The sequence below is a fragment of the Sinohyriopsis cumingii genome, unplaced genomic scaffold (genome assembly GCF_028554795.1).
Source record: "Sinohyriopsis cumingii isolate HCF-2022 unplaced genomic scaffold, ASM2855479v2 utg000673l, whole genome shotgun sequence".
Lineage (NCBI taxonomy): Eukaryota > Metazoa > Mollusca > Bivalvia > Unionida > Unionidae > Sinohyriopsis > Sinohyriopsis cumingii.
This window is the reverse complement of record NW_028315923.1, coordinates 221,385-244,095: the sequence shown is the minus strand read 5'-3', so window position 1 is coordinate 244,095 and position 22,711 is coordinate 221,385. Positions and strand designations below refer to the sequence as shown.

Here is a 22,711-nt window from a genome sequence, read left to right as displayed (position 1 = left end):
CATTTAAGAAAACATTTCAAGGTATATTTGCCTTCTGTACTTGCATACAAGTCCTAATTTAAACAATATAGACCCTGATCTGCCATCACATAAGGTGCCAGCAGATCAGGGTCTTTCTTCTTGATTCTACTGATTACTTATATCAAACTGCATAGACCCAGATCTGCCAGCACTTTGTGTAATGGCAAATCAGGGTTTGTGCATATAATTAGACTCAACTTATGAGTACATTATGGAAACCTCATGGCCATTAACTTTTTCGTTTAACATACAGTATTTTGTCACCCAAATGATGAAGTGCAGCTGCTTGTTATACTTCTCTTGCTACTTTTTTCAGGTTTCAAAGCTACAGAGACTTGCACAGCAATGGGATATACAAATTACAGTGGATCTCAAGATTGGAAGAATTACAATTGAGGGGGTAGCTGATGGAATTATGAAAGTATCAGACGGAATCCATAGACTTATACGAGAAGCTGATAAAAAAGAACAAGACAAGAGGAGTGCAGAACTGCTGAAAAAGCTTGTCCAATGGCACTATATTGAAATTACTACAGAAAGTTCTGAGCTGAGAGAATACCCAGCTGATCTCAATTTGCTCATTGAGACTGCCTACAAGGACCAGAAAGCATTTGTCACATTCTTTACCAGTGATAAAGAGGAATACAAGATTGATTTTAACAAGATGGAAGAATTTTCTATCAAGGATCCTAGCGACGCTGTCACAGTTGTCAGAAAGGACCTCATACAAGGTACCAGTATCATTGCACAATAGTTTGGAGTAATATGAATTACACTTGTTTAACTTTTATTGAATACGCTCTTCACTGTTTCTAAAACTGTTTCAGACAATGGACCTGGAAACATTCTGGCCAAACAAATCCAGTATGTCATATTTCGAAATAAGCTAAACCTAATTTATAGTAATTATATCCTTATTCCATATAAAGTGGCCATCTTAATTTGATTCCAATCCATCCTATCTTTTGTCCATGCATACTGGGGAAACAACACCCTTTTGACATAGACCAGTGTAATTTTGTTGTCATGTTTCTAGGCATATGTAGGTAACCATATTAGATTTTCAGCTAATTTTATCCATATCTTGGACATTTTTTTTGGTGAAAAACATTGTTAGCAAAGTTAAAGATAAACTAAAACTAATTCGTGAATTTGCCTGGTTTATGAATTTGCTCTGTGCCATTTAACTGATTCTTTTATGAAGGTTTCATTTCTTGCCTCTTGTCTTTGACTTTTTGGCTGTAGTGTACATGCAGGAGTCTGTATCACTTTAATTTTACTCCATTATTTGTCAAATGTTATGATGGCAGCTTCTTCAAAACTATATACCAGAAATTGTTGTTGTTGTAGGGTTTAACGCCATTTTCCAGTACAAGATTTGCTATACATGGCGGCCAGTATAACTGGTGGAGGAAGAACCCTGGAAAACCCAGGGAAGAACCACCGACCCACGAGAAGCTACTGGCAGGCTTTCCCACGTACCCACGCTAGCCGAGACTTGGACTCGAACCCACGCAGACAGAGGTGAGATGGCAGTGATATATATACCAGAAATAGTCAAAGTTATAATAAAGAGATAAATTTTACTTGATGCCTGTTTTTGGATCAACTGTTTCTAAGTAATAACATAATATCAGAAACAGGAAAAGTTATAGTGGTTGTTGTGTACATTTATACATGAAATTAGAAAAGGATCTTGGTCAACAGACCAGTTCTTCAACTATAGACAATCCTTCAACAATCTACTCTCTGCAGTGAGCTACATTATTCAGGTGGTGGAGGTAACCAGTTAATGAAACTAAAATCCTTAAAGTCATCAGTATTCAGAAACTGTTTATAACTGGGATGGAAGAGCTAGTTTAACAGGTTAGTTACTGAGTGACAAATAACCTTGCTGCAGTCTGCTTTTTATACTGAGCAACATTTTTTGGGCTGTTGATTGATCTATTTAGGAAACTGTCCAACATAAGTGTTCAAATCCATTTATGTGTTTCCCAGATGCTTTATATCGTTAGCTGTGCAAATATTGATGGCAGTGTTGTTTATATTACTGTTGTCTTTTGTGTGTCTGTGTGCAATGGTATTTGGATTATCGTCAGTTGTCATCCATGCAGATTCCTTCTTCTAAGATAGTGCTGGTCCTAACTGAAAATTATGTTCCTTTGATATTCAGTATGGCTCTATTGAAAATCTTGTCACTTTCTATTTCCACTTTGAGGACAGTCATGAAGCTTGACATTCATATTTGCACTGAGGTCTTCAAAGCATTTAATATCTTCATTTACTATCTTTGTTTAAAAGTAACATTAATTATTAAAAACGTTCTTCTTTTATAATAATAGACATATTTCAACTGAATATACATTAATCGTTCTTATTCTTAGTGTAAGCGTGATATGTGAGCAGGTATTGTTGTCATGCACATAGCAAAACCATTCAAAAATGTTATTTAAATCTTGGTACATACATACTTCTCTTTCCATTTGCTCCATTTTCCCACTGCTGCTGAATAACCACCTTATCAGTTATGACATTGTTTATTCGAGTCTTTTCAACATAAAATTGTTTTATTTAAGTCTTTTCCACATAAAATTGTTTGGCAAGTCCCCCCATCTCACCTCAATGGATGTTGTCGAGTAGAATAACTGACTTTCTTCTATGTGGTGACATGTTAAAGTTTGGTAATGATTTTTTCAGATGTTGCTAACTGTATGCGATTTAAATATGCAGACAGAACTTTTGTAGAGTGGACGAAATGCCATCTTCATAAAGGAAGCGATAAATTTGTTGTCACATGATTTTTCAGTCTTTGTCTGGTACTCTGTTTTGTTCAAGGTTAATTTCTGTGTGTGTGTGTGCTAATGAACAAAATCTATTTTTAGCCTATGCTGACCCTGTTATGATCTTGACAATTATATACAGTTGTAATCATCAAAGAGAAGCACTTGACAGATGTTTGAAGCCCAAAACTCTATCATAACATTGTTCAGCCCATTTTCTGTAAACGTCGGTTTTTATAGACAATAATATAATATTAATCTTAGTGTTACATGTACTTTAGTCAACACTTCTTTCAGTAACGGAAACTTGACATGGGGAGACATGTATCAATGATAGAGATAATCTGATTACTTACCATACATCACGATATGAATTAATTATTGGTTCTGGATACATTTGAAATAAAAATTGACCACTTGTGAATGGAACATTTTACATTTTTGTACTAATATGCTGGCTGCTGGTCACATTAGAGGGGTGGCCGTTCTTGAGGGGTACTTTTGAAGACAAACTCATCGGTGCCAAGGGATTCTGGCTGTAAGAAGCGGGTGGCCGCTGGTCAGGGGTGCCATTCAAGAAGGGGACTACTGTATGCCATTAAATGCCAATCAATCAACACCTAATTTATGCCAAATTTCAAAGAGTTCTTATTGATGTAAAAAAATCTTTCCAATAAGTATGAATTACATTACGGTAAAGCCACTGTTACTTACAATAAGAAACATAGGAGAACCAAATTTTAATAAGAGCAATATGTCAAGCCATTCAAACTTTTACAATGGTTTTAATCTGTGATCTGATACAGAAAGAAAAACATATGTCATGCCATTTAACTATTCTACTTTTAAAAAAATTAAAATAACAAAATAAGATCAAGTTAGAGAATAATAATAATAATAATACTAGAACTATACAGCTCTGAGGCCTTCTCTACAAGCTACTCATGTACATTATATACATTCGTTTAAACAATACTCAGTTCTTATTTAACAGATAGCTAAAGCAATTATTTTTAAAAGCTTTGAGAGAATGTTTTATATTTGAACGCTAGCTGTGCCAGGCAAGAATCTGAGAAAAACTAAGTTCTTGAATTGCTGTATTTAGGCTTTGGTAGCAGATTTCCAGCTTCTGTAGAGTGTAAGGCATAACTTCATTGTATCTAGCTAAACATGGCTTGTTCATATCGTGTTGCATTTCCATTTAGAGATTTGTATACTAATACAGCTTTATGTTAGTCAAAATTTTTTGTCAGTTTGCATTCAATATAATTTTTTTAACAGGATTTATGAAAGTGCATCAAATATTTTTCTTGATTTATGCATTCTGCTTTTATTTGTAATTTTAATTTCAGTCAAGGTCTTTTCTAGAGTAGTTTTCCCGTACATTAAGGTAATAATTTAGCATTGGTTGAATATATGCATTAAATTATGGGATTTTGGCATCAGGAGGATGGACTTTTCAAAACTGCCTGAGATTTAGTTTAGACCAGTTGCTCTGAATTTTATTCAAGAAAGATTTAATGCATGCATGGTGTTCCTGTCATATGTTTTGCTGCTACAATGAAAGAATTCCTTAGATCCCCTGTTTACAAGTTTTCTTTCACTTTTCTGGAGAGTAATACAAATATATAACAATTTAAAAGGTACAGTATGTATGTATGTATGTATGTATGTATGTATGTATGCATGCATCCATGCATGTATGTATAGGGTAAACTGGCATGTCAGCAGAATGCTAGCTGTCTTTCAGTTTTTTTGAGAGTTTTAAAATTTATAACAATGTAAAATATGCTGTTCATTTATACAGTATGTATCAGCACATTCCTAGCTATTTATTGCTGATTAAAAAGTTAAGTTATAAAAGTTTAAAGTTAAAGTTGCCAGAGTTTTCTGAAGATAAACTCTAAGCCTCCAGATAAACATAAACAGGTAGTCCTGTGAGATGAAGGTAAAGATATTAAAATCCTTTAAAAGGTACATAAGATAAAGTTATAAAATATAAAATCCTTAAAAAATATATACAAATTTTGTTATATATATAAAAGTCCATGATTTTTTCTAGTAGTAAATCATCATAAGCATCTGAGGTAAGACTTGTGACCTGATCCATGCACAACTGAACCGTGGTCAAGTTGAACTCGTACTATAACTCTTGTACAACTGAAGTAAGACCCTCCAGTGTGCTTCCCAATCTGTGTCTTTCCACACTTAAGGTTAAATCCAGGTCTTTTTCACATTTGATTCTAAGGTACCTAAGTAGCCCATGAATTATCTGATGTGCAGAAGGAATGTGATAAAAGTAAGTCCAACAGATTTGATGTCCTTTACAACTGGGATAAGAGGACCATGAATATTGAGTCTAGGTTCTTCCTGAATTGTATGTAAATGGTAAAATTTGAATACAGTTTCTTTCTGAAATTCACTGAACTTGTTTTAAGCATATATGTAACAGATGTTCATTAAGAAGGGATTTTGTGTGAAATTGTATTCTAATTCTCTCCCAAATTTGCTGCAGAGATGACTGCCTTTGATTTACCTTCAACATGGACAAAGATGGCACAAACTGAAAACCTCAAAGTGGTCAATCTGCAAAGCTCTGATAAGGAATACCAAGATGTACAACAGAAGTTTCTACAGTCAGTAGGAACAAGGACTATCGTGAAGGTAGTAGATTCACAGATGTTATGTGTATCTGTATTGTGTGTATTATTTTCACAGTACACCACTCCCTCGATAACACACCCTGATAACTCGTGAACCCACTTATAATGCGGGGTTAGGCGTGGATCCCATTTTTAAACTAGAAGATACCCCAAAAATTGATCCCTATTTGTTGAAATTGAAGAAAATCACAATCAAAATTGGTAACGGAAATTTTGGTGTATTGCTCATTTTATTGTCAAAAACGGTTGGTAGGACCTGGAAATTTTAATCAACACTTTGAAATATCAAATTTAAAAATAGGTCTTACAACTTTTTACATTTTCTTTCCAAGCGACATTCCTAGTACACCGCAATTAACGATATGTAAGGAAATTTCATTCAATGAAAATGTCACTTACGCTGAGTGGAGGCAGTACTTTAATTATTAATACAAATACAGTAATTTTTAGATATATATTTAAATTTGTGTTCTAGTTTATCTTTTAGTTCCTTTTAAGTGTAATCATCATAAATGCAATGTGTCCTCTTGTAATTAAACGTAAAATGCGTCAATCTACCGTAACAGCTATGTCCACGAGCATTTCTCTGAGAACCTAATTAAGTGCCGACCATGTTTTGATAACTGACTTCTGGAAGTATTTGTTGTATTGTTGCACTAAATTAAAAGATGGCCTCCTTTGTATTATGAAGTTAATTATGTCTTTTGAATCATATAAAGGAGGTGGAATAAAAGAAAAGCTAAAAGGCATGAAAATCCTACAAACTTAAAGTCTAGTGGCCCCAGTCGTATGTCGGATGAACTCACATCATTTGATCAATCAAACACTTATAAATGTTATTGTATATGTAACACAAACTACCTTAAATTAACCGACTCTTTCATAACTGCGATCAAAGATAACAAGGCAGCCAAGCGAAATGAATACTTCGTAAAAGAGAGAGCTTGATTAAACAGATATGGACCATTGTGGGCAAGCGAGTTTTAGAGAATTCTTGAACTGGCACTGATAGATATCCTCAAGGATGATAAGATGTTTCATTATATTTTCCAATGAAATCACAACATCAATATTGTACTAACTGAACAATACAAAAATTATGTTTTGATGCAGACGATTGTCTCACGAAATAAATGTCGTATATTGTTGAATAAAGGAATCTTGTTTGGTGATGTATCAACAGTTAATCTAGTTCTCTGCTCTGTTGACTCCCGATTTGGCAGGATAATATTAAACACCACTACATGAACCAGACTCCTCAAGAAAACAAAACGCACTGATGTAATACACAGATTTTTTCATGTACATGTGATGGTTGTTGAAACCAGTTAGAAAGATCTTTCATATGTTGGACATTTTGAAAATAAATGTTATTTAAACAGAATAATGAAGAACTTCATTTGAAAAAGCGCGTTATTAAAAACTATTGTCGACGTGATTGTAAAATGAGGATTCAGTCAATAAACAGCCCAGTTCCCTAACGCCGCTCCCCCCCGCCACGGCTTTCTCGATGTAAAAGCAATTTGTTTCAATTTCTGGAGGTCCCTTGGTAACTCGCGACTCACTTATAGGGTGTTCTATGTTTGTGGACACCGTTATGCACAAGTTATCAAGGGATAGGTGTAATAGTCTTTGTAAGGATCACTTATTTAATGACACTTTTAGTTCAAGACATATTTCTTTGAGAAACTGTCAAATGCAGTAACAAACGTATGATTTGGGGGATTCATTAGCAATAACAAAAAAGAAAATATAACATCAAAGATCTCAGTGCTGGTACCAATGGTTTTACAGAAAATATGCATACACTTACACACAAAACATAACAATGAATAGGAACTAATTAATTGTGATTCAGATAGTTGTGAGTTCAGTCAATTAATTCAATCTCTTAGTAATCATAATATTATTTTGCATAGATGGAAATATTTGTATGTTGTTTTCTTCAGTTAACATAGGGTTGTCAAATAATAATATTACAGTTATAAGAACGAAAGAAAGTGTATATAGGATTTGAATATTTAGAAAAGTCTAGAAGTGTCTTGTATTCTCAATTTCAGCGCAGGAGTAATACTTATTATTAGATACATTTGTAATACCAATATTCAAGACTGTAACTTGCACTTTAAAGTTGAGTCATGTAAAGTGCGTAAATTGATTCATTCATAAGTTCCAAGGTTGAGTAAAACTATATGTATGTCATGTGATCTGACATGGACATGAGTTATATTAATTTCAAAATAACAAGCTTCATATTATATTCTTTCTGTTGTTTATTAGTATTCTGTATAAGAAAATTAATTCTTAGAATTAGGCAATTTTAGTAATACTAACAGTCTTGGAAGAGTTATTCATTGAAATTTGTATATTTAATTTAATCATTCATTGGAATTATAATGCTCTAACATTCATTTAATATATTTAATGTGAATTTATAATAGCTGTATTTGAATTACCGTGAATTCTTGTAGAAACACGTTGGGATTATATCATAGTTATTTCTTCTGTACTGCTGAAGCATCAGTACATGACTGACTATCACTCGGAATACCTTTGAAACTTATTTGGATTATTTAAAAGTATTGGAATTGATAGAACATTTAGGATATTAGGATTTCAGTTCTGATACTGTAAGTTATTTTTAATTCTTTTACTTTGCATTGTAGGGAAATAAATTAAAATTTTCAATTACACAAAAGTTGTTGTTTTTGCTCTTTCTTGTTACTTATTTTAAGACCATAGAGTCATAACAATGAACTTAACTAACACTGTTTAGTGCAATGTTTATAGCTGAAGATGCATTCAACAGATTTCTCACATAATTATCACACACTGTTGGAATCAATATTACATTACTAAGGATCGACATCCATGAAAAAAGATCCATAATACAGGCACATAACATGTTATAAAGATGAAGAAGAACTACATGACAAATATAAATAAACGTGAATTCCTTTAACTCCATTGAATGTTCCTAGTTGCAAAAAATGGCATTTTCATTGCTACTTACATTTATGGATTGGTAAAGGGGTGTTATTGTTTACACATAACATCCAATCATAATACGTTTGGAGAACATTCACTACCTTGCAAATACAACTCTTCCATGCTAACAAATGCAAGTAAATTATACCATGTCTTTTGTCTTCTTTTAACATTATAATAATAAATTTGTGTTGTTTTCAGTTTTTGATTCTTCTTTTACTATATAGATAGATCGATTTAGTTACAGTAGAATGTAAAAATAATAAATTAACAAAGGTAACCCATTAGTAAACATTAAAGTAATGGATTAACTTCATAAAACAAGTACATACAAAATTGTGATTGAGAACCCAACAGTTTTTACACCTTTTGACATACTTAACAAATATCAGTTCATTTTTTGAAGAAAAAAAATCAGTTGATTGTGCGCTGACATTTGATTTCTCTGCCACTGAGCAGAATTTCTCAGATTTATTAGCTGCGTGATCTTTACAGAGCCAACATATTACATCTCCAGCAACCATAGAGCCATATTAAAAGGTGTATGTTTCTTCCAGTAAAGAGGGAGGATGATGAGCAACATCAGAATTGCATCACCCAGCACTAGTAGTGGTCGATTAGGAAGTGTCTTCATTATAAATTTGTTTGTTACTGAACTGACAGTTTGTTCTTCTGACACATATTTAGCTGTGGGACAGTCCTTGTCAGCACATATCCACCCCTCAACATTGGTCGTGAGTAACACCCATCTAATTCCTATCAGCAAAATAGTGGCCAACTTTCTAGTCAGTAACTAAGAGAGCCTTGGAAACAAATGGACATCTGTCATAGAAGCACATGGTAGATTTTATTTAGGTTAGAATATGATGAGTTTACCCTGTATAAAAAAATCAAAACACCAAACTAAACACAGAATTATCCAAACACCATACTAAACACAGAATTATCCAAACACCAAACTAAAACTTGAACATAAGTAAACCAAAGGAATGTTACTAGTTAAACTGAAAATATGGTAAAACCAAGAAATACCAGCATGGTTTTGAACACAATTATCCAGAATCTATGCAAAGAAATTCCTATCAAACTGTTGTAATGCAGACTGTCTGCTTTACATTGATATTGACATGTAATATGGATCACATGTGCCTCTCTCTGGACATACTTGGTTAAAATGTGAATCTGTTTTAATTAGCACACATGGCTTTGTCTTTAAAATAGTGTCTGTGAATGCTGGCCTCTCCACATGCCAAAATTTGCCAGACTACATCACTGGGAAGCATTTAATTTTAATATTCAATAACACACTGCAAATCATGTAGATATCTAGCCATAAAAACATTCAATCAGTAAGTACAGCCAACTGAATACAGTCCACCAGTACAAGTACTGTCTTCCATTCTCAGTAACACATCCTGCAAAACTTTTGCATACAGTCGTCACTCCTTAGCTCCATTAATTCCCAAACTTGACAAATGCTTTTGTGCATCTACCATTAAATTCAATACTTCAATTAAGCTATGTTACCATGAAGTTTTCCCCTTCACCTGTTGGACATGACACTTTTGTTAATTGTTCAATGAATGGTAAAGAAATTGTCTTGAAGTATAATTTTGAATGATTGCTATTTAAAAATGTTTGATATTTTGAATCAGTACTTAACGCTAACTCATGTCTGGGACTATTTTTATTCTTCACTCAGTAATTTACATGTACATCAAAAGAGGCAGCAGAAAGTAAGGTTGAAATTATTTGTTACTCTATTTGTCTATTAATATTTATCTCTTGAAATACTGTGTGATAAATAGAATATCAAATGTTCAACGATTTAATACTGAATTTCTGAAATTCCTTAAATAAATTCTGCATGAAATCATAACTCTTTGAAATTCTCTTTGTATTATGGAAAGCTGCATGATGTTACTGATGAGAAAACAGAGCAGACAATGCTAATCCTGCATAAATCCATAGCTGCCAACCCTCACGATTTTGGCATGAATTTCACGACTTTTTCAACAATTCAGAGATTCACGCTGCAAGCAAAAAATTCATGAACTCTCCAATTCTCAATTATTTTAAATCTTTAATAAAATAACTGATTTCCCGTTAAGCGCTAGTCATGATACTGGCAGTTGCCAAAAGAGTCCGGTACTGCTGGTTGCGATATTAGTAGAACTACAGCCAGTTGGTACAGTTGGCCCGTTAGCAAGCATTTTAGCCTATTTTAATCTATATGTATAGGAGTAGTTTTACAAATGCTTTTGAGAGAAACTGTGGCCTAACCGGAATTTTGCTCCGTGCATGCATCACCAATTACCGTTCGCATTGCATGTAAGATCTTGAATTTAATTTGGAATATACCAAAAATTGGCTGTGCATTCTGCCATTAAACATTGATATACATCTTGCTTTTTGCACACAGTGTGCCACAAATTTTAGTATTCGGCATAGTGGCAGAGACGATGAGAAAAAGTACATCGGTTGCAAAAAAACACGTAGAAGTTGGGAAAATTAAGAATTCACAGATTTTAGCTCTGGAATATTTTAAGCCATCGATGGAAGACCTACAAGCTACCAATGCTGAAGCATTGTTTGTGAGTTTTCATGTTGAACACAATCTATCTTTATCAGCTGGAGACCATGCTAAACATTTGTTCCAACAAATGTTCCCGGACTCGAAGATCACTTCCAAATTTTTCTGTGGAAGAACCAAAAGTGCTGCAGCTCCTGTGCATTCCTCAGAGCAACAGAGACAGTGAAAGAGTATATTCTCTATTTAGGAAAAATAAGACAGACTTTAGGGCCTTCTCAGGTGCAAAAAATTTGTCAACAATTTTAGTCACCAAGATCAACCAGCAGGCAAGAAGTCTGAACTGTTTTGAAAACAAATTTATGATCAAGCAGTTGAGGAAGTTCAAGTCTGCCACAGTATCATGTCTTGATAAATAATCACAAGAACAAGTGAAGTTTATGAATACCATAATAAATAGAAATGCAGATATGTAGCAGTTTAGTGTTATATTGTGATCCTGATATAGTGTAGTATTGATGGTCAGAGTGGATGGAGTTATTGTCATGGTATTTTTCACTAATTCATGTCCAGATTCACTAATTTTTATCCCTATTTTCACTCAGTGCAAGCCTGGAAGGTTGGCAGCTATGTAAATCTACTGCATCAGTGGCAAAGCAATTGAGGCAATTTCAGTTAGAGGATCTGCTTGCTAATGAGTTGTTAGAACTAATTGAAATTTGCTTTGTTACATTGGCAGCAATGAAAATCCAGCCAGGTCAATACAGAACAGATTGAAATTTGCTTTGTTACATTGGCAGCAATGAAAGTCCAGCCAGGTCAATACAAAACAGATTGAAAGTTGCTTTGTTACATTGGCAGCAATGAAAACCCAGCCAGGTCAATACAAAACAGATTTAAATTTGCTTTGTTACATTGGCAGCAATGAAAACCCAGCCAGGTCAATACAAAACAGATTTAAATTTGCTTTGTTACATTGACAGCAATGAAAACCCAGCCAGGTCAATACAGAACAGATTTAAATTTGCTTTGTTACATTGGCAGCAATGAAAACCCAGCCAGGTCAATACAGAACAGATTGAAATTTGCTTTGTTACATTGACAGCAATGAAAACCCAGCCAGGTCAATACAGAACAGATTGAAAGTTGCTTTGTTACATTGGCAGCAATGAAAACCCAGCCAGGTCAATACAGAACAGATTTAAATTTGCTTTGTTACATTGGCAGCAACGAAATCCCAGCCAGGTCAATACAGAACAGATTTAAATTTGCTTTGTTACATTGGCAGCAACGAAATCCCAGCCAGGTCAATACAGAACAGATTGAAATTTGCTTTGTTACATTGGCAGCATTGAAAACCCAGCCAGGTCAATACAGAACAGGTTGAAATTTGGTTGGTTATCTCTGAATATGCATGTATGACTGCCGAGAGCCAGTCTTCTCCTGGTATTGTACACTTTTCTCCTTAAGGAGATATGTTAGGGAGTTTACTGTAGCAAAATGCTGGAGTTCACTATTTCACCCTTGAGCAGTGCATGTGAGAGGAGGTCTTCAACTGCGAACTTTGTTAAAACCAGTCTGAGAATAAATCTGATACAAGTCAGTTTCTTTCGCTCACTTTTGATCATGTCAGAAGGCCCAATTACTGGTAACTTCTTGCAGCTGTAGGGAAAGAGGAATTAAGTAACTCAGAACCTTTTTCCTATTCTCTCATCATATTATGATTGGTAATTTAAGAACCAGTTTTTGTTGGGTTAGTGTTAGTGGAAGGTGGGACATGCAATTTTCTCACAAAAGTATGCAGCTGGATAACTCATGAACCTGCTCATAAGATGGAGTTCCAGCACAATTCCCATTTTTATTTTGTCTCGAAAATACCCTACTGAATTGGTTGAACAGAAAAATGTGATAAAAACTGTAAAATGAAACTCGGTTTGTCATCAAAAAAGATGTTAATGCTTGGAAATATGACTAAATATCATGAAATTTGCAACTTTTAATAATATTAAAATCAAATATTTTGTTAATTTTTTTTTTTTATATAAATATTAGCAATGCACTATAAGTATCAATATTCATCAAAATTTTGATCCATGAAAATATCACTAATGCCCACTGGTGGCAGCACTTTAAGAAATAAATCCCAATTAAATTAGCTTTGTTAAGTGATATTCCTGTTGGTTTTTTTTCTTCATTTAGTCCAGTTTCATTGTCTTATTTATTCAGTTGAGTTAAGTGTCAATCTACAATGACAGTTATGTCTGCTAGCATTTATGTGCGAACTTAATTAAGTGTACACTGTTTTTGATCTCTGATTTGCTGAAAAAATGTTTGTTGTATTGTTACAGTCAGTGAAAAGTAGAACTGCTTTGTATTATTACATTAATTACATTTTTTTGTGTCGAATCAGATAAAGGGGCTGGAACTGAAAGGCATGCAAATCCTACCCACATATGGGTTAGCAGTCACGGTAGTGTGTCAGGTCAACTTGTTTCAGCTGACCAATTGAAAAGTGTTATAAATAGTATTATGTAAGTTACATTATTAAAATTTCTAACATTAATCAGTGGTTTATCCTGTTAATTCACAAATATGACCCAGTATAGCAGATGAACAAGTGAATAGAGTGCTCAATTAATGAAAAGGAATAAAAAGCTTTGTCTCACAGATACCCTTCATTGTGGAGAAGCAAGTTCAAAGTTTGTTGTAAACTTAAAATTCTTGAATAGGCACTCAGAGGTTTACTAAAGAATGAATACAAATTTCACTATTACTTGTGATGAAATCATGATGTCAGTATTGTAAATCAACATATATTCACATAAACAATTAGTGACATACTAATCCACTGTTTTCAAAGGTACATATGGTAATGTATATAGAAACCTCTTGAAGTAATGTTTTTAAGGATCTTTCAGAGATTACTTATCTTGAAAATAAAGTTAATCATACAGAAAAGTGAACAACTTCAATAGAAAAAGCTTTTTATTAACATTAATATCTAATACAATCAAACGAGTATAAGCAATTGTCATCAACTTAAAAACAATGCATCATCATCACTAATCATGTTATCACCACAACATATTTACTGTGTTATTTTTCTAATATTATCATTTGCAATTATCGTCAACTTAAAAACAGTACATCATCACTAACTATGTTATCACCACAACATATTTACTGTGTTATTTTTCTATTATTATCATTTGCAATTATCATCAACTTAAAAACAGTGCATCATCACTAACCATGTTATCACCACAACATATTTACTGTGTTATTTTTCTAATATTATCATTTGCAATTATCATCAACTCAAAAACAATGCATCATCATCACTAATTAGGTTATCACCACAACATATTTACTGTGTTATTTTTCTATTATTATCATTTGCAGTTATCATCAACTCAAAAGCAGTGCATCATCACTAACCATGTTATCACCACAACATATTTACTGTGTTATTTTTCTAATATTATCATTTGCAATTATCATCAACTCAAAAACAGTGCATCATCACTAATCATGTTATCACCACAACATATTTACTAGGTGATTTTTCTATTTTCATTTGTAATTATCATCAACTCAAAAACAATGCATCATCATCACAAATCAGGTTATCACCACAACATATTTACTGTGTGATTTTTCTATTATCATTTGCAATTATCATCAACTCAAAAACAGTGCATCATCATCACAAATCAGGTTATCACCACAACATATTTACTGTGTGATTTTTCTATTATCATTTGCAATTATCATCAACTCAAAAACAATGCATCATCATCACAAATCAGGTTATCACCACAACATATTTACTGTGTTATTTTTCTATTATTATCATTTGCAATTATCATCAACTCAAAAACAATGCATCATCATCACTAATTAGGTTATCACCACAACATATTTACTGTGTGATTTTTCTATTATCATTTGCAATTATCATCAACTCAAAAACAATGCATCATCATCACTAATCATATTATCACCACAACATATTTACTGTGTTATTTTTCTATTATTATCATTTGCAATTATCATCAACTCAAAAACAATGCATCATCATCACTAATTAGGTTATCACCACAACATATTTACTGTGTGATTTTTCTATTATCATTTGCAATTATCATCAACTCAAAAACAATGCATCATCATCACAAATCAGGTTATCACCACAACATATTTACTGTGTTATTTTTCTATTATTTTCATTTGCAATTATCATCAACTCAAAAACAATGCATCATCATCACTAATTAGGTTATCACCACAACATATTTACTGTGTGATTTTTCTATTATCATTTGCAATTATCATCAACTCAAAAACAATGCATCATCATCACTAATCATATTATCACCACAACATATTTACTGTGTTATTTTTCTATTATTATCATTTGCAATTATCATCAACTCAAAAACAATGCATCATCATCACTAATTAGGTTATCACCACAACATATTTACTGTGTTATTTTTCTATTATTATCATTTGCAATTATCATCAACTCAAAAACAATGCATCATCATCACTAATTAGGTTATCACCACAACATATTTACTGTGTGATTTTTCTATTATCATTTGCAATTATCATCAACTCAAAAACAATGCATCATCATCACTAATCAGGTTATCACCACAACATATTTACTGTGTTATTTTTCTATTATTATCATTTGTAATTATCATCAACTCAAAAACAATGCATCATCATCACTAATTAGGTTATCACCACAACATATTTACTATGTGATTTTTCTATTTTCATTTGTAATTATCATCAACTCAAAAACAATGCATCATCATCACTAATTAGGTTATCACCACAACATATTTACTGTGTGATTTTTCTATTTTTATCATTGTCATAACAATCATCATGATGATGTTGTTGAAACAAACCAAAGGGACCAACCATTTACTTTTCTGAGGCTGTAAGCTTTTTTGAAGAAACAAAATTCTGACCCTAAAATAACTTGAAAAAACTCTTGCTTTGTTTGTACAAAATCTAAATCATATTTTCTTAGAATTTTTTATCTTGAGATAAAAGAAAAATATCTTTATAATCTGAACATTAAACAGTCATTCCCTAACTGTAGGTACTTAGCCAAAATTGAGTGCACATGTCTGTAAAAAAATGTTTTTTTGGGGGGGACATGCTCCTATTGCACAACATTAATGCACCATTGTGTATATTGTAATCAATATATGCAGTTTCTGTAGTGAGACTGACCAGATTATACCTGTGGTGGAGATCTGGAAGCAAACGTGGGTCATCTATGCCATCTTTTCTTAAAGCAGCCGTAGGAACAGTTATTTGACAGGATTTGGTACCATTCCCTCTAGGGGAGACTACAATCATCTGACCCTGTCTCGGCAAGCCGATGACTTTTGGCAATTTTATTGCTATAACAAAGCAAAAGAGATGGTTAACGTCTATTTGTAGCTTGTGAGTACAAGATTTGAGAGGTTGTGTATGTTTACTTAATGTATTGTGGTTAGGCGAGTAACATTGATAAAACTTATTTTTCACCAAAATTATTTCCACAGAAGGATTATGGAATCATGAAAAATACAAAATTATTATGCCACAGAAAAATGTTGAATTAAAATTAATATTTGCTCATGCATTCTATTAAAAAAATGTTGAATTCACATCAGCATATGCTCAGGTTTCTTCTGTGCAGAAGTCAATAATTTGATGAAAATATAATTATTAGCATATGCATTATCATGTACAAATCTAATCTTCAGATTTGTATTTACATTAACAACAGTAAATTTCCTAAATGGAAATTTTGTACAAAATCCATCTGTCATGTGTTTGGGAGATGACAGTTATTGGCTGGACCTACTGCCCAGTCCAAACTGCATCACAAATGGAATAAATACATGACTGAAAGGTTAAGTGATGGTTTAAAGTGCATTCTGTAGGCTACACTTGCTTTACGTCGGTCTTTTTTAAAGAAGAAGGCATGCATCAATAGTACATGTACTGTATTCACATTTTATATCAGTCCTTGCATTTATTGGCATGCCAATTTTCCTTTTTTTTCTGATGTGGGTTATATTAAAAATCAGAGCATCAGTTAAAGCCATTTTTTATAATATTGGAGACACATAGGATTTTGACCACAAATTATTTTGTCATTTTGGTACTGTTTGCATTTTTTTTGGTATTTTTGATGTAATTACAAACTTTCAGCATTGAATGCAGGAACATTGATGTGCACTATACTTGTGTGGCATTTATACATTTGTAATGTGAGTTTGTTGACATTTTGTTACATAATAAGCATTCAATTCGTCTAGCTTAACCAGATGAAGATTTAAATGAACTTATTAGGTCACCATAGATTAGCAATTGTTTAAATTCAGTTGTGTAAAAATTATCCCTAAATTTAAATTATCAAGTTTTAACAACATAATTTAAGTAAAACTCTCCTTTTTTTAAAACTATGAGAACCTGAAATATGGTGAAATTTTTCAGTATTGTTGTCATTTACTCTCTGTGGTTGTTTTTTTCAACATTGTTCAATCTCATGTTCCAGCTGAGCTTGTGAGGTAAAATCTGTACCTGTGTGACTTTTTAAAATCTTATTTCAGTTGGAGAGAATACAGAATAGAACCTTATATCAGCAATATGAAGCAAAGAAGAAACTGATTGAGCAGAACAATCCAGGTCATCAGAATGAAAGTAGCCTATGGCATGGAACAAGTGCAGACACTGTGGATAGCATCAGCATGCATGGCTTTAACCGTAGTTACTGTGGCAAGAATGGTAATACATAAATGTCCTAGAAATTTGAATCCTGCAAGAGTAAAGATTATGTATTCTTAGCAAAATGAAATTTAAAATGTGTACTTTATAGGTAGAGAATGCCTACATATGCCAGTTTAAAGATAAAGATAATAAAGAAGAAATTAAGGGAAATATTAATCAGGTTTTATTGTGAAAAAATATTTGAAGAAACAATAAGTGTAACTTTAAGAGGTATGAATATTTTGAAAATTGAAATTATTGAAATAACTTTAGGTTCAAATGGATCCCGTATTATTGGTTTGAAAAAATAATTGACTCATTAAATGTATTTAAGGCAGAACCATTATAAGTTTTACAAATTCGAAAACATTTCAGTAAACTGTAATAATTTTAATTTATTCTTATAAAAGTTATTTGAAACATAAGTGATAATTGGCCACAAACAAAAATTTACTTTCCAAACTTGTTATAAAGCAGACATCAATACATTGGCAGATTGGGAATATCAAATATCAATGTCAGCTCAAAATTACTGGTTCAGTCATTTTGCTACACCTTCAATAATTCTTTCTGTATGGTTTTGTGGACGTAAGTATATTGAACAAAATATAATGCAATTACATGACATTTGGTCTTTAGTCTTATTTCAAGAGGGAGTGTTGATACTGGTCCTACTATGAGTTCTTAGTTAAGAATTAGATCTTAAATGCCTTCATTATTACAATTTACTCATACATGGAACAGGAGAGAGATGCTTTCAATTTTGTGTGTGTTCCAAGTGGCAGAGTGCACTTGAGGAATGAGGCCATTTTGATTCTAATCTGAAACATTGACATAATGAAGCATATCTTTTGCATGTGGAAACCAGCCAGTATTTTCCACACATGGAATGATCATGATAAAATACTTGTTTCTGGCAAAACAACTAAGGTGTATCACATACACTGATCCTTAATTTTGGAGTGTCCAGATAACATGCAAACCAGCTTATAGATTTGGAGATAGATCTGAATCCCTTATTTTCCTTTATAAAAAATATCACAAAAATTGTTCCCTATTTGCTGAATGTGAATAAAATTGCAACCAAAATTGGTAAATGAAGCCTTGATATATTGCTTATGCCTTGATATATTGCTTATGGTAGAAAACAAAGGTTAGTGCACAGAAATGTTATATAAAAATCATTAGATTTGCAACTTTTAGTAAGTTGTGTCTTTTGTTAATTTTCTTTTATAAAATATACAATGAAGTATTAATCAGTTAAAATGTTTATAATGTTTACCAGTGGCAATACTTTATGTCTTGTCAGGTAAAATTTATGTTTCAGTTTTATCTTTGAATTTGGTTTCAGTTTTATGATCAGGTCCTCTACTCAGATGCAAAAAAGTGTCAATTGACCATCCTAGTCATGCCCGCAAGCATTTCCATGAGAACCTGATTAAATACCAAACTGGTTTGATCTGTAGTTTATGTTGATTGCATTGTTGCAGTCAAATAAAGTTTGACCTGCATGCATTATCATATTACTTAGTCTTTTCTATTAAATCAAGGGGGCCCCGAGTGGCCGAATGGTTTAAAGCGCTCTCCATTATGGATCACTGCCATCTCAACTCTGTCTGTGTGGGTTCAAGTCTCGGATTTGACTAATGTGGGTATGTGAGAAAGCTTGCTAATAGCTTCTTGTGGTTCGGTGGTTCTTTCGGGGGATTGGCCTGGTTTTCCTCGACCATTAATACTGGCCACCATGTGTAGCCTATCATGTGCTGAAAAATGGCGTTAAACCCTACAACATCAACAACATATTAAATCAAGTAAAGGGGTTAGAGTTTTAAAAAAGTTAAAAGGCATGCAAATCCTGTCTGTGTAAGATCCTATGGTCACAGTTGTGTGTTAAGTCAACTCATTGGAAGTGACCAGTTGAACACTGACAATACCATAAGTACAATGAATTGATTACAGTATTTAACATTAATCACTTGTTTATCAAACTCATTTGCAAGTGTGATCAGTGATAGCAAGAGCCTACTTGGTGCATGATAGGGTTCATTGTGGAAAAACAAGTTCAAAGTTTAATGTGAACTTATAATTCCTGAATCAGCACTCAGAGGTTTGCACAAGGATGAGCAGAAAATTAAATATAATCTACAATGAAATCACAGCATCACTATTTTACTAATAGAACAGTTAGAACAATCAGATTTAGAGGGTTTTTAAAAAAAATAATGAATCTTTTATTTTGAATCTATAGTAACACTATCATCTATCAATATTCACATGCAAAACCAGTGACATAATACAGACTGTTTTCACTGGTATACCTCATGTATGTTGAAATCACCTGGACTAGTGTTTTAAATTATATCACTGAGTTAGGATATATTGAAAGTTAAGGTAATTTCTACAGAAAATTAAATATTGACAATTATTCACAATGCAAATTATTGAACAAGTATTCAACCACTTAACTGCCTCCTACAGTTCAACCTGATTGCTGAATGCTGTAATCTTTAAATTTCACAAAAATTGTTGACCACTATGGACTTTTACAATATTGACTAGGTACTCAACTGGGTCAAGAGAAAAGGATGTTGATTCCATCATAAAAAATAACAGGGTGGTACAATTTTTTTTTGAACACATGCTGCTTTCCTTCTGAAATGTCAGAATGCAACATTCAATCCCAATTGCACTGGATCACATCTTAGATATTTGAGGATGCAAATAAAGTGCATAATTGATGTCCCCTACTTGAATCACTAACCAATTTATAGCTGAGACATTCATCCCAACATATTCTGTTAGTGACCACTATCCAATCTGTGCCACAGGAAACAATTACTTGAAACCATTCTGAAAGGCCCATAAAACTATAAAGTACTGATCCTATCACAGTGTACCTGAAGATACCATTTTGACCAGCTTAAAATCTGCTCAAAGTAATTTTCAATCTACCTTTATAAATCCAGACCTTAATGTACAATATCGGACTGCACCTTTTCTTGATGTCCTTAATCAATATGTTCCAATTAAATGCAAAAGAATTAATAGAATTTTGCAAGATGACTGGTTTAATTCAGAAGTAAGGTAATCCATGAAACTGTATGATTTCGGTCACAAACTGTGTGACAAAGTTACAAATAACACAGAAGTTTAGCATAACCTTTTATCCCTAAAGCTAAAGAGAATAATATTTTTTAAGATAAATTGATAATAAAAGTGGCTGTAGAAAAATAAATAAACATTTTGTAGCTTTAAGTTCCAAAGTTCATGATTTTCCCTACAGAATTAAAAACTGGAAGAACAGAGTATTGCAAATGACCTGAGGACATTTTCCACATGGTTAACATCAGTACTTGGAGAACATTTTTTCATTATACAATATTTTTCATACCATATAAACCTTTGTAGAGTTGAAATTCCCATCTTGTTGATGACTTCCAGATCCCTGACATATGTGATCAATATATGATTGGAGCAATTATATTTTAAAAAGCATATGACGTAGTAGATAATGAAATGCTGATAAAAAAAAAACTCAAGACATGCAAATTCAGTAATAATTAATTTGGTTTGATAGTTACCAAAGAGGAAGGCATCACTGCATTTCTGTGGCCAATGCTACATCTTCTTTACAATAAGTAAAAATTAGGGTTCCTTAAGGCACCATTCTCGGCCTATTCATTGTTCTTTTCATTTAGATTTAGCACTTAATATGAAAGAATTAAAAGTGATTTTTGTGTGGATAATGCAACCTTATATGCCAAGAATGATACAGTTACTTGCATAAACAAATTTACAACAAGATGTAGATTCTGTTATACTGTGGTATGAATCAACAAAATGCAATTAAACAAAGAAAAATGTAGCTGTATAACAATTGGATCAAGGCAAACAATAAAAAATTTGATGATATGAATGTATTTGTATATTTAAAAAAATAACATAGAAAATCAAATTTTTTAGTGTGTTTGTGTTCTGCAGTATCCTCCAGAATAGCCCTGTTGAACAGACTATCTTTGTTTGTCCCAGAATCTATGCTAAAATGTTTTTTAATGCCCTTGCTTGATTATGGTTGCTCCATATGGGGGAAATTGCAATACTACCAAACTAAACCAGATAATTAAACTCCAAAATGAGCCACAGGCATTTTACATAAAAAGACCAGTCATCTGCTCATTTATTTGTTAACTAGGCTAATTGCCTGTCCTGTGATGGAAATAAAAAGTCAACAATAAAATTGGGATGAGTGAGTTAAAAGAACCTTTGAAGATAAAAGTATTTAAAAAATTGGATGCCGCAGCAAGTTTTGAACTCAAGACCTCATGTTTGGCAACCATTACACACAGAAAGAAAGACCAATGTGGGTGTTTATATAAGATTGTTTACAGTGGTTACCTTTTAATGATACAGTGAATTACTTCAAAGCAATTTGACAAAAATGTCCTTTCATAACATGGCTCCACAATACATCAGTGATCTCCTAGCTCTGGATTTCAATATCCATTCACACTGTCTGCAGTCTATTTCATACTCAAATCTCCATTTGCCATAATTAAAAATGGCTCAGTTCAAAACATATTTTGCATCATCAAAACAAAAAGTTTGTTAACGATCAGTTTCTTATCACTTTAGATGCTGTATTCTTATGTTTGCATGCTGGTCAGAGATAAATAAAACCAGAAAATTGAGATTTTATTTTTTGAACAAACATCAGTAGGAACCAGGACATATTGGTCACTTTTCCACCAGCATCAACAGTTTAAGTTTTGGTTCAAGTTTTTAATTTGCAGAATTATATTTCCCTTACACTCTAGCTCTTCATAGATTTTCATCACGCTTGGCTTGAATCAATAACTTAAGACATTTCATGTTGTGACATCAACTCTTGTCCATGTTAGCTTAAGGTCATTGTTTGCACTAAGGTTTTGGTACAAGTTTTTCAT

The 22,711-nt window shown here is 32.8% G+C and overlaps 1 protein-coding gene across 3 annotated transcripts in view; it reads left to right on the top strand.

Annotated features, from left to right (window-relative positions):
* The window catches only part of LOC149773320 (protein mono-ADP-ribosyltransferase PARP14-like), a 151,012-nt gene that overhangs the window by 117,743 nt on the left and 10,558 nt on the right, over window positions 1-22,711 (top strand). For all 3 annotated transcript variants that reach the window (XM_089946452.1, XM_089946451.1, XM_089946450.1), the window contains 3 exons: window positions 338-752; window positions 5,317-5,465; window positions 17,612-17,786. In XM_089946452.1, coding sequence (XP_089802578.1) covers window positions 338-752; window positions 5,317-5,465; window positions 17,612-17,786 — 739 coding nt within the window. The remainder of the gene's footprint in view (window positions 1-337; window positions 753-5,316; window positions 5,466-17,611; window positions 17,787-22,711) is intronic.